The sequence below is a fragment of the Eurypyga helias genome, unplaced genomic scaffold (assembly GCF_000690775.1).
Source record: "Eurypyga helias isolate BGI_N326 unplaced genomic scaffold, ASM69077v1 Scaffold40018, whole genome shotgun sequence".
NCBI classification, from domain to species: Eukaryota; Metazoa; Chordata; class Aves; order Eurypygiformes; family Eurypygidae; genus Eurypyga; species Eurypyga helias.
Window position 1 is genome coordinate 1,224 of NW_010265709.1, and position 11,109 is coordinate 12,332.

Below are 11,109 nucleotides of genomic sequence, written 5' to 3' on the forward strand. Positions count from 1 at the left end.
GGCTGGAGAGCAGCCCTGCAGAAAGGGATCTGGGGGTGCTGGTTGGCACCTTGGTGCCTTGTATTTGGGGAAAATACAGGTAAGGACCAAATATGTTTCCAAATTATTGGCATAAAGACTTGAAACCCATGTGAACAGCCAGGGTGGTGTGCTGGAATCTTGTTAGCGGTCCCCTAAGCAATGACTTGGAAGCATCCTAAATGTCACAGCTTCTTAGGGATGTGTATCTTTAAACAGGGATGGCGCTGATGGTAGCAGTGAAGGCCAGGTGGCCTGTGGCACGAACGTAGCCGTTGCTGACGGAGCCAAGTCTTCTCATAAAAATGAAGGTCTGTCTGATGATGAACTAGGTGAATATGATTTGGAAAATTACGATGAAGAGGAATACACAGGTAAGAACAATTTAAATGTCAGATATGCTGTGTAAGTGAACAATCTTTTCACTTCTTGTACTTAAGAAATGAGCATCCTCAAACTACACAGTGCTGTGTTTCAAGTGCTGGAAATTCACATCGTGAATGATTTCCTTGTCCCTGTTTCCTAAGTTTTTTAGTGAGCGAAACAATTGAGTGTCCCCCTCCCTGACGGTAGAATGGAGAGCGGTGTCGGCAGGGCTGTCACTCCCCCTGCTGTAGTGCTGCAGCACAGCAGCAGAAGCCGGTGAAAGCACCGAGCGATTTAACTTGCTGAGGTTCTTCTGTTTGGAACTTGGAAGTTCGTTTAGCCCACTCCTGGTATTTTGCAGTACAGGTAGCGCTACAGGAGTTTCTAACTGCACCCACCGTTGACACGTATAAAACTGTGTTCTGAAATTCCCGTCTAGGTGACCTAAAACTCGGAGACTCTTTGGCTACTTTGGCAGTGTATGGGAGCAACGATCATGATCCTTACATCACTCTCAAAACAACTGTGAGTACTATACAAATATTTATCTTGAGGAGCATAAACTTAAAAATCAGTTAAATTTTCCCACTGCTGGACTGCCCTCGGGGCTGTAGGTGCTTGCAGTCCTTTCCCAGAGATTTGCCAGGTTTCTGATCAGACGGAACTCACTTGGAGTTGCTTTGTGCAGTCCCCTCTGCGTGTGCTTTTACGTTTAGGTTGGCCCTTAGGGCAAACTGGCTCATTACTTAAGCCATGAGGTGGTGTGGAGGTGGTTTCTCACCTATATAGTAGACTCAGAAAACGCTTGAAGAAATAACAAATCTCAGGCCACTAACCCCCCAAATTAGGAAACCTCCCGGGTTGCGAGACTCTTACACCTTCCACCAGTTTGTGGAAGGAACCAAGCTGAGGTGGACTCGGGCTACATGTCACGTTAGGGGTGTGGCATGAAGAAATAGGTCCCCGTTAGGCATAAATGCACAGCATCCTGTGGAGTTGACTCTTTCTGCCTCTATTAGTTTTCACCGAGTGTCCGATGGGGAACACCTTGGCAGGAGCTGGTGTTGTGGGAGCTCTGCGGGCAGCGGCAAAGTCTCTGGCTGTGATCTGACCCAAGCTAACTGTGGCAACAGTGCTGTCCTGTCATGTCTGTCAGCCTGTTTGTCTTTTTCTGGTGCAGAGGGGTGCAGCATGCTAGGCGTGAGATAATCGTACGCTACTTACCATGGGTATTGCCCTAGCCAGAGTACTGGGTGTCTCTTCAGAAGAGGGAGGGAGAGATTCCCGAGAATACCCCGCAGTTTAGTTCAGGAGGATAGGTCGCAACTTGTGAGTGACTGAATTTACATGGAGAAGTTACAGGAATCAGTTACAAGGTGAGGTGGTGTGAGAAGAGTCGATGTAGCGTAGGGAGCGAGTAGGAGAGATTATGGTGGTCTGGTGATGAAGTAAGTGAATTTTTGAGACATAAGCATAAAGAGTCTCAGATTTTTCTGGGTGTTGCCCTTCCTACACTGTTTTGGGTTCTTTACAAATCTAACAAGATTGAAAGAGTAGCTGTAGGCTTCTACCGCAGCATCTAGTCTGTGTGTCCGGGGACTTTGTCAAACGTGTGGTCTCAGACCAGGAGTGGTTACGGTGACTTTGCATGCTGTAGCAGAGCTGAAGGAGGAAGGCGTGTGTCTTCCCTGTAAAGTGAGTTTGCTTGCTGTGTGTGCTTTGGGGCACTGCGTTCCACTGGTTGATCATTTTCCTTGCTCCCGTGTACTAGTAGAGAAGTGCTTTGAAAGTGACTTCCGTAATCCAAGAGGCATTCATTCGCCCGGGGATTTGGGCAGAATGTGAGCTGCATTTGTTCCCTGTCAGAAAAGCTAACTTTCTTCCAGACACAGAAAAAGTGGACACCGTTTTTTCAGGCCTGTCTTCCTACCCTTGCATCCTTTCCGCAGGTTCTGAAGGAGAGTATCTTTTAGTCCTTCAATGTACAGTTTATGTTGTCTTTTGGTATTTACTACAAATACCATTAAAGGCTTGTCCTGTGTAATATCAAGTTGATGAATTCAAAGAATTGCAGGGCTCGGTAGAATTCAAATATTGAAAAGACACTTGAAGTGTCTAAAAAAGAAATGAAGAGCTTGCAACAAGAAGCCTTGTGGTGTTGTGTATTTGAAGGACGGTACTGGGTTTGCCTAAGACTGCTGACTTTCATGTACAGTTCTCAGTTTTCCACTAACAAAAATTCCCTGAATGCCTTCCATTCCTCAGTAACAATGAAAATTACACGGGAGGTTACGTCTGTTCTGGTACAGCTGCATGCCCAGTATAGCTGTAGGCAGTACTTTTCTGGGAACACTTTCCAGAGAGTAGACAATGCTTTCATGCTTTTGGAATTGCTTCCTGGATGTGAGGAGCCGTTACCGTGTGCTTACTGTGTAAAATGTTGCACTCTATAAATGCTCAGGGCGTGAGAGCACAAGGGATATGAACTCTGTATGTGGGCTCCCAGTGGGGATTTTCTTCTCAGCACTGGGCTGCATTGTGGTCGCCTCAAAAGATGGTTTCATATTAGGTTATTAAACATCTCTCTCAATCTACCTAGGTCCACCTGAAGAGTCCTTCAGTTTATCAGTCTCCCCATGATCAAGTGGTTCCTGCCTTTCCCCATGCACCACCATGAGATGGTTTCGGGCGGGTGGGCAGCAGGGTGTTGGGTTTTGAGTGTTTTCAGCGAGGGTTAAAAATTGTTACTGGTTCAGCCTTCGGCACGGGCACAGCTTTGTGCGTTTGCGGCTTTGCTTAACGTCCGCTGTCCTCTCCTCTCCGGTGCTCAGGATCAGTATGAAGAGGAGGACTTTCTCATTAAGCCCAGTGACAATCTTGTCCTCTGTGGCAGAGCTGATAAGGACTGCTGCAGTCTGGAGGTCCATGGTAAGTGACACAGGGGTTGTTCCATACAGTGAAGGTAGGGAATATGTTGCCTGGCCTGTTCCAAATGGTGGTGTAGAAGGGGGAGGGGGTTGGCTTTTGGAAGGTTTGTTTTTCTCCCCATCCACCCTCTGTGTTTTGTCCTCTGTCCCACGTCCTGGTGCTTTAGCTGCTTTCCAGAACTAGGGTATTTCATGGGGAGTTACTGTTATTTAGAGGATAGTGTGCTTTTTTTAGGCTGTATAGCATTTCCTGTCCTTTCCCTTCTTCGTTCCTAACGACACTTAGAAAATACTATGGCATTTTTAATCTCTGAAGAGAAAGTCTTACTTCCCTGTCACGCAAGATTCCTCTAGTGCTTTGCTGTTTTGGTTTTTCTTCCCTTCAGCTTCCTCCTTGCTTCTTTAAATGGCCTTTCCACTGCTCGGAGTAGAAGAATCAGCACCTTTATCATCTTAGTTTTAGAGGAGGTGATCCTTAGTAAGGTCTGAACACCGCTGCTTCTAGGGATGGGTTTAGTTTTACGGTGTAGAAGATTTTTCTGTTGCAGCAAGGAGTAGTACTGAGTGTGCTGAAGTTACTGTATTTTCTTACGGCAGTTGTTTGGGGGAAGGTTTCTGGGTACTTCTGCTATGGTACTCGTTTCTGCAAGCCAAGTGTTTGGTTTTAAGAAAACAGCAAGACCAGGGTGTTTGCAAGCATCTCTTAGACACCAGCATGTGGCATTTTCTGTTTCTGGAGGAAGTTACAGATTTTATTAACTGTGTTATTTTCCCAGTGTAAACATACCAAGCCACAGCACAGGCACCTGCAGTTTATGCCATTGGGTAGCCCTCTCTCGGTTAACTGACTTGGTAGTAGCTAACAACTAGGTTAACCCAAGACTTTAATTAGTATGTGAACATCTGTCATGTGCACTTGAAAAGGCACAGTGATTTTGGGTGTGTGATGGTACCATGTTATTAAGATAATTGATGGGTTTTATCTGCTGTCCAGTTAGTAAATTAATTGCAAGGAGAACAGTAGCTGGCTAAGGGGAGTGCTGGGTTCAGTATTCCGCTGCTTTACCAAAACTCTTCCTCTGTCTCAGTTACCACCTGCTAAAGGTAACTTCATCTGACTTCTCCAGCTTCCTCTGATATGAAAGCTGTTTGTCTTTTACCTTAATTTCCCCTTTGGGTGCATCTGGGATGATTTCCCTTTGTTTTTAAATTGCTGATTCTGTAAAATGAATGACTAAACCTTCATTAATGTTCCCGATGTAGAAAGTGGTGGTGGTGGATGCGGAACATCTCTTTGGAAGTGATCTTACAGAGTAGCATATTGTGGTAGGAATGAAGTGTCTGAGCCTTGCTAAACTTGTCCCTTCTTTGTCTAAAGTACACAGGATAGTGCCTGTTTGTTAGTTTTGTGTGGGACTGTGAGGCATAACATGAGTACTTGGCGGCTCTGGCCTCTACGCTAAAGCTCTGAACATGCTGCCAGTTTACTTTGTAGGTCTCCTTGGCAGTGAAATGTTTGCCACGCCTGCCTTTTGCAGAAGTGAGCCGCTCACAGTTGCTTCCTTTGCCTCTCCACTGACGTCTTCTGTGTGTATCTTCAATTCTTTTGCAGTTTATAATCACGAAGAGGACTCATTTTACGTACATCATGATATCATCCTGCCTGCTTACCCGCTAAGTCTGGAGTGGTTGAATTTCGATCCTAATCCTGAGGAATCAGTAGGTAAATTACAAAGGATGCTGTCAATGTCCAGTTAAATAATTTTTATTTGAAAAATACATAAATGTAATGTTGTCACTGAATAATTTCCTGCAGTGGTACAAACGGAAGTAAACCCAAGATATGACGATGGAAAATGTGAATATCAGGGGTTTTGGTTTGGTGATGCTGTCGTCTTGTTGATGCTGCCGTAACAAGGGATTTGACTAAAATGCTGTGTTTATTACAGATAGTTAAGTTACTGTCAGGTAGCAGCTCAGAGCAAGCTCTTCTCTAATCTGCTTTATTTTCCTTTTGCAAATGAAAGGTTTCTTGTGTTCACACTCATGTCCAATGCAGTTGATGAACTGTAAAACACAGCAACATTTATATATGTATTTATGTATTTGGTAACCTTTCTCCTGTGTTTTACAGATTTTTTTTTTTTTCCATAGCACAGGGAATGTGTTTTTCTTTTTTTTTCCTTAAAAACCCAAACAAAACATGGGACTGTGTACAGCTTCTTTGAACAGTTACTTGCACTGAAGAGAAAGTGTATTGGAGGGCAAGTCACTTCTTTTCTGGCGACATCTGCTGTCAGTTGATATTTTTAAATTGCTCTCTCTCAGTTTAATCATCAAAGGTGTTCAAATAGAAGATTCTGGCATATAAGTTTTACTTAATCAAAGAAATAAGCAGCAGCTGGATTGCCAAATACGCTGTTTCGTAGCTCTGAATCAATGTGGTTACATTTGGGTTTCTGCTTGTAGGAAATTACGTTGCGGTGGGTAACATGACCCCGGTTATTGACATTTGGGACCTTGACGTAGTAGAATCCTTAGAGCCAGTCTTCTCTCTGGGAGGCAAGAAAGGGAAAAAGAAGAAAAAGAAAGGAAAGAAAGTAAGTATTGCGAAGTGGGTTGTCTGGTTGGATGGAGGAAACTTAGAGCAAGCATTTGTGTAATTATTGCTTTATTTTTTGCGGTGAAAAAATCATACCTAATCTGGTTTACCTCCCTCTGTCACGGTGAAGGATGGTGTTCCGACAGGTTACAGAGGATGATGTCGTGGTCGTACGTGATAGGTTAAAACTGGTATTTTGGTGTGCCTCAGAGTGGAAAAAGCATTCAGCAATGGAAAACAGGGTTCACACTAATAAAACACATTTACTTGAGTCACATCCGTTAGGTTAATCTGTCTAAAATGTAAGTGTATTTTAAGCTGGTCATAGAGATTGTCCAAGCTGAACACACAGAGGCACCCCCGGAGAATGGCTGAGTTCCTGTTAGTGGACTGCAGAGAGAGCCTTAACCACGGGAGAGGAAGGCTGAGGTTTAGACTGAGTTGGGTGAGATGAATCCGACCTTAAGGGCTCCCTGGAGTAAGCAGGGAAGGCGAAGGCTGGGTATATAGCCAGTCTGGGTTTCCCAGACGAGGGAGCACTGCAGTGTTGGTGAGCTAAAGAACCACTTTGTGTAGTTGTGAAGGAGGTTTACTTCTTGAGCTCACAGGCCTTCTGGTTTTAAAAACAAGAGAAAAAATACCCTTGGAAGGGCAGTTTGTTCTGTGACACTTGCTTCTGAAAGTCACTGATTTGTCAGAATTGCCGTTGAAGATACCGTTCATAAGTGTTCCCACAAGTTGAAATGCTGATTGTTCTCTGTCTGGGTAATTACAGCCTGGTATTAAAAACAGGAGTGGGGTGGCTTATGGGTGTTCTCCAGTTGCTGTCCCAGTAAACTTCTTTGAAGCTTAACCATTTTAAATTCAGAATATGTGGAAGCTGGCAGTTACAAGGACCTAAAGCTCAGTTAATTGGGAGGAGAGAGAGGGAACTGCCCAGAACGTGTAGAAAGAAGCAGGAGAAGCCACTCATTAGCTGGTGACAATGAAATTTCTCCTCCTGGCCTGAAGGGAGTAACCAGTTCTGTGAGCCCCCAGCTGGGAATGGAGCAATCGGAGATCCGTGGCAGGAGGCGAGATGCAGGTACTGCTGGGACAGTTCTGTCTAAAGCCGGGTTGCAGGAGGTGGCAACAGTTTAAAATCCAAAGTTGTTTGTGACGGCGTTAGGGAATGCATCCTGCTGTGTCGCGGCGCTGGCTGCCGCTGAAGCTGTAAGGTTCGAAAGCCTGTTTGTGTTGTGTCTGCAGGCACAGAGTTTATCTTCGGAAGAGGCAGTGGAAGGACATACTGACGCTGTGCTTGATCTTTCATGGAATAAACAAAGCAGGTAAGAGAACACTTGAAGGGCAGTGGGTGGTTACAAATTGGTGTACTTCATCAGGCATCCCTTTCTCACACAAATCCAAAATCGTGTGTGCTGTAGAATTCAACTGGAAAGCAGTGCTGAAATTAATCCGTTCCCAAAAATACCCCAGCCCCCTTGTTTTCAAACTCAAAGTCTTGGGTTATGGTTTTTTAAACCTGTATATTGCTGCAGATCACTTTTTATTTGGAAGTTGCCCAGGTGAGGGCAGGGATAAGGTGGGCCTAAGCCATCGGGTACCTTTCAGCCAGATGCACAAATTGGAGGAGCCCAAGGGATGCCCTGATCTGTGTGATTTGCCAGTGACCTAAACCACCATTTCAGCAGATAAAAGTAGATTTACAGAAGGAAGTCCTTGCTGGGCTGCCTTTTTTTTTTCCCTATGTCTTTTGCCTCAGAGCTGTGAGCAGGAAAGATTGTAAAAGCCCTAATAGCACAGCTATAGAAATGCCTCTGACCTGTGGGTTATCCCAGGCGGGGGGAAGTCTCTGCTGCCTGAAGGAAGCAGCAGTGAAGTGCCGCTATTGAAGCGGCACAAAGCTGGCCCGTCCTGGGGAGAGGTCAAGGACAATGAAAGATGCTGCTGGGTTTTATCGCTTGGGTGGGTTTTAGCAGCTCAGCTGTCGGGATCCTCCACTCGGACACAGGCTGAGGGGTGTTTGGTTTGGTTCTTTTCCTGCTGCCATAAATGTCTGTGAGAATACACCTACTCGTGATGAGCAGCTGTTAACCTTTCCTTCCAATTCCTTGTAACCAAGGTACTGAAGAAGGAAGCATGCACACGGACATGCAGTTAACATTCATGAGCTGCACTCAGTTTAGATTGCACTGTCTGTTGTTCTTTAATTATACCTATGCAGGGGGCACGGAGCAATCGTTCCCTCAGTCTTCTAACAGAGTGGCTTTCATGTACCTAGAAATGCTTGTCTGGTGAGAGACAGGTCACAAAAATGATGGCTACAGTAGTTAAGTGTCTGGAATTGGAAGGATATAGACTGGTTGGAGCAAGTCCAGAGGAGGCCACGAAGATGCTCCGAGGGCTGGAGCACCTCTGCTATGGGGACAGGCTGAGAGAGGTGGGCTGGTTCAGCCTGGAGAAGAGAAGGCTCCGGGGCGACCTTATTGCAGCCTTCCAGTACCTGAAGGGGCTACAAGGAAGCTGGGGGGGACTTTTTGCAAGGGCCTGTAGTGACAGGACAAGGGGGAACGGGTTTAAATTGAAAGTGGGGAGGTTTAGCTTGGATATCAGGAAGAAATTCTTCCTGGAGAGGGTGGTGAGGCACTGGCACAGGTTGCCTAGAGAAGCTGTGGATGCCCCATCCCTGGAAGTGTCCAAGGCCAGGCTGGATGAGGCTTTGAGCAACCTGGTCTAGTGGGAGGTGTCCCTGCCCATGGCAGGGGGGTTGGAACTGGATGGTCTTTAAGGTCCCTTCCAACCCAAACCATCCTGTGATTCTGTGAATCCCTAATTCTGTAACGTGCTGAGTTATGGACTCACTGACACTGGTCAGTCTTTCAGGAAGTAAAACCAGCCTTAAAGTGGGAAGCTTAGGGGCAAAACAAGGAACTTCTTGGAGCTGTTTATTTAAATGTTTTGATGTTTTTTGTTGTTTTGTTGTTTGTTTTTTTTTTTAAGACAGACATACTGAGACAGCTCTCCATAGGTAACTTTCTGCCTGTAGGTCATAATGATACAACTGTAAAATGTTCTCACAGGCTTTACTACGCACTTTCTTCACTTGCCACATTGGTTTGGGGAACAGTGTTTCTGAGGGTGTTAGCTCTTTCAGTCAGAAACACTCGGTTAGTGTGGGGAAGGAAAAGGCACGTGGGGAGCAGTTTCAGTCAGAGAACGCTGAGGTGCTAGGTCTGTTTCTAAGAGCAGCAGTAGCAGTTGTACCGTGTATTTGACAGACCTTAGGGAATATGTAGAGCTTTTTCTGATTAAACTTCTAAACGGTGTTTACTGTTTTAACACAGTTGGTCAGATTTAAGTTGAAATGTGGGGTGTGTAAACTAACTAAAATGCTCGTGGTTCCTTTCAGCATTCTGTGAAGGGTGCAGAGTGTTGGGTTTTCAGTAGTTGTATAAACACCCGAATATTAGCAAAATATTTTAAAAAACAGGTTTGTCTGGTTCTTGGCTGCATGTGTATGCAAATAAAGCTGAATTACATAGGTAATGTTTAAAAATACTGTCTCGAAGGAAGTGCTTAAAAGCCTTTCTTGGTTTGTTCTGTTCAAGAAGTCTTCCAGTGAATGATATTTTAAGTGGTATGTGTGTGGAATTGCAAGCAAAGCCCGTCACTTAAAATAATAAGTGATGTGCTGGTATAATGGTAATATAGCCTGTTTGTGGTCTTTACTTGTAGCTTCCAATTACCTTCAGAGGTACAGCCCGTAGACCAGAGGGTACTCGACCTCAGAAACAGGCTCTGTGTATAGTTTGGATTTTGGACCATTGTTTGTAACTGTGTAAAGGTTTTTTAAAACTTGGTTTTTGATTCATTACCAGGAATGTTTTAGCAAGTGCGTCGGCTGACAGGACTGTGATGCTGTGGGACATGTCCGTGGGAAAGCCAGCAGCCAGCCTGGTGCTGCATACGGACAAGGTGGGTAATGATTGCTGTGCTTCTTCCACTGTAAAATACAGGGAGAAAATGCCGGTTTTCATTAGCTGCTTGGTAGTGAACGTTGAGAACACCACTTCTGTCATTTTCTAACGACTGTGCAGAATTCTTGACGCTTCTGAATTAGTTGCTTTTGCGAGCAACACTGATTTGCTGTAAAGAATGTTGTTTAACCTGTCCTGTAGGAAGTTTGTGAAGACTTGCTGCAGTTTTTAAAACGGCTTTTGTGTGAAAGCGTCGATGGTTGGGAATATAATAGTGCTGGTGTAAGCCACAGAAAATAGATCTCTGAGCAGAGGTCAAACTGTAGCTCTCTCTGAAGGAAAGAATGTGTCAGTCACAGTTTGTTCTGGGTAAGAAAAGTTTAAAATAAATGATGCTGAAGCACCGTAGCGATCGGTGCTCCAAAAATAAATTAATCTCACAGTCACTAAAATGTGAAAGTTAGTTATTAATAGCTATAACCTTATTTTGCTGTTAACAAAGTCACTGCCCTTGGCAAACTCCTGCTTTTCATTTTTTGCCAACATCTGCATTTTTCCCCAAACTGGAAGCAGCTATTTTTTTTCACCTTTTCCAGCTTTTTTTTTTTTTAAATATCTAGTGCAGAAAGAGGGCATGTGGTTCTGTTCAGTTAAATTAGATTGGGAATTATCTTGTTTCCACTGAGTGGGGGTGTTTGAAATACAAGTAAAGTGCATCTCTTGCACTGTTTTATGAGAAATCCAAGTATCAACAAGCTCAGTATGAGATTTTGACGGGGGGGGGGGAATGTACTGGTTCTGGGGAGGGGAGTTGTGCTCTCTTTGTTCAAAGAAAGTTCCTCTGTGTGTATGTGTGTGTGTTATATCTCAGTGTTTATTTTTAAAAATAAAATCTTCTGTTATCCAGGTCCAGACATTGCAATTTCATCCGTTTGAAACTCAGACCCTTATTTCTGGATCTTACGATAAGTATGTCGGGGTGATACTTTCCAATGTTACACGCAGGGAGGGTACTCATATCACATTAAGCCCGTTCAGTTGCCTCATGTTTTCATTTTAATTTCCTTATTACCATCCCAAATTTGAGTAATGTTGTTTTATGGGTTTTTTTCCAGCAAGGTAGCCAGGTTTGTATGTGGCCAAAATGTAGTTTTCCTTACCTTTTTCTCAGGAGTCGCCAAATTCTTTAACCATCTGGACTGACATTTTCTGTGCCAGG

At 44.4% G+C, this 11,109-nt stretch overlaps 1 protein-coding gene across 1 annotated transcript; it reads left to right on the forward strand.

Annotated features, from left to right (window-relative positions):
- Nucleotides 1-237: 237 nt before the first annotated feature.
- Nucleotides 238-10,859, forward strand: PWP1 (PWP1 homolog (S. cerevisiae); the record flags this gene model as incomplete). The annotated part of the gene is made up of 8 exons (XM_010156831.1): nt 238-392; nt 824-909; nt 3,216-3,312; nt 4,924-5,034; nt 5,781-5,911; nt 7,168-7,241; nt 9,792-9,888; nt 10,798-10,859. Coding segments are annotated over 8 exons (813 nt in total), but the record flags the coding sequence as incomplete, so codon positions are not given.
- Nucleotides 10,860-11,109: the final 250 nt, after the last annotated feature.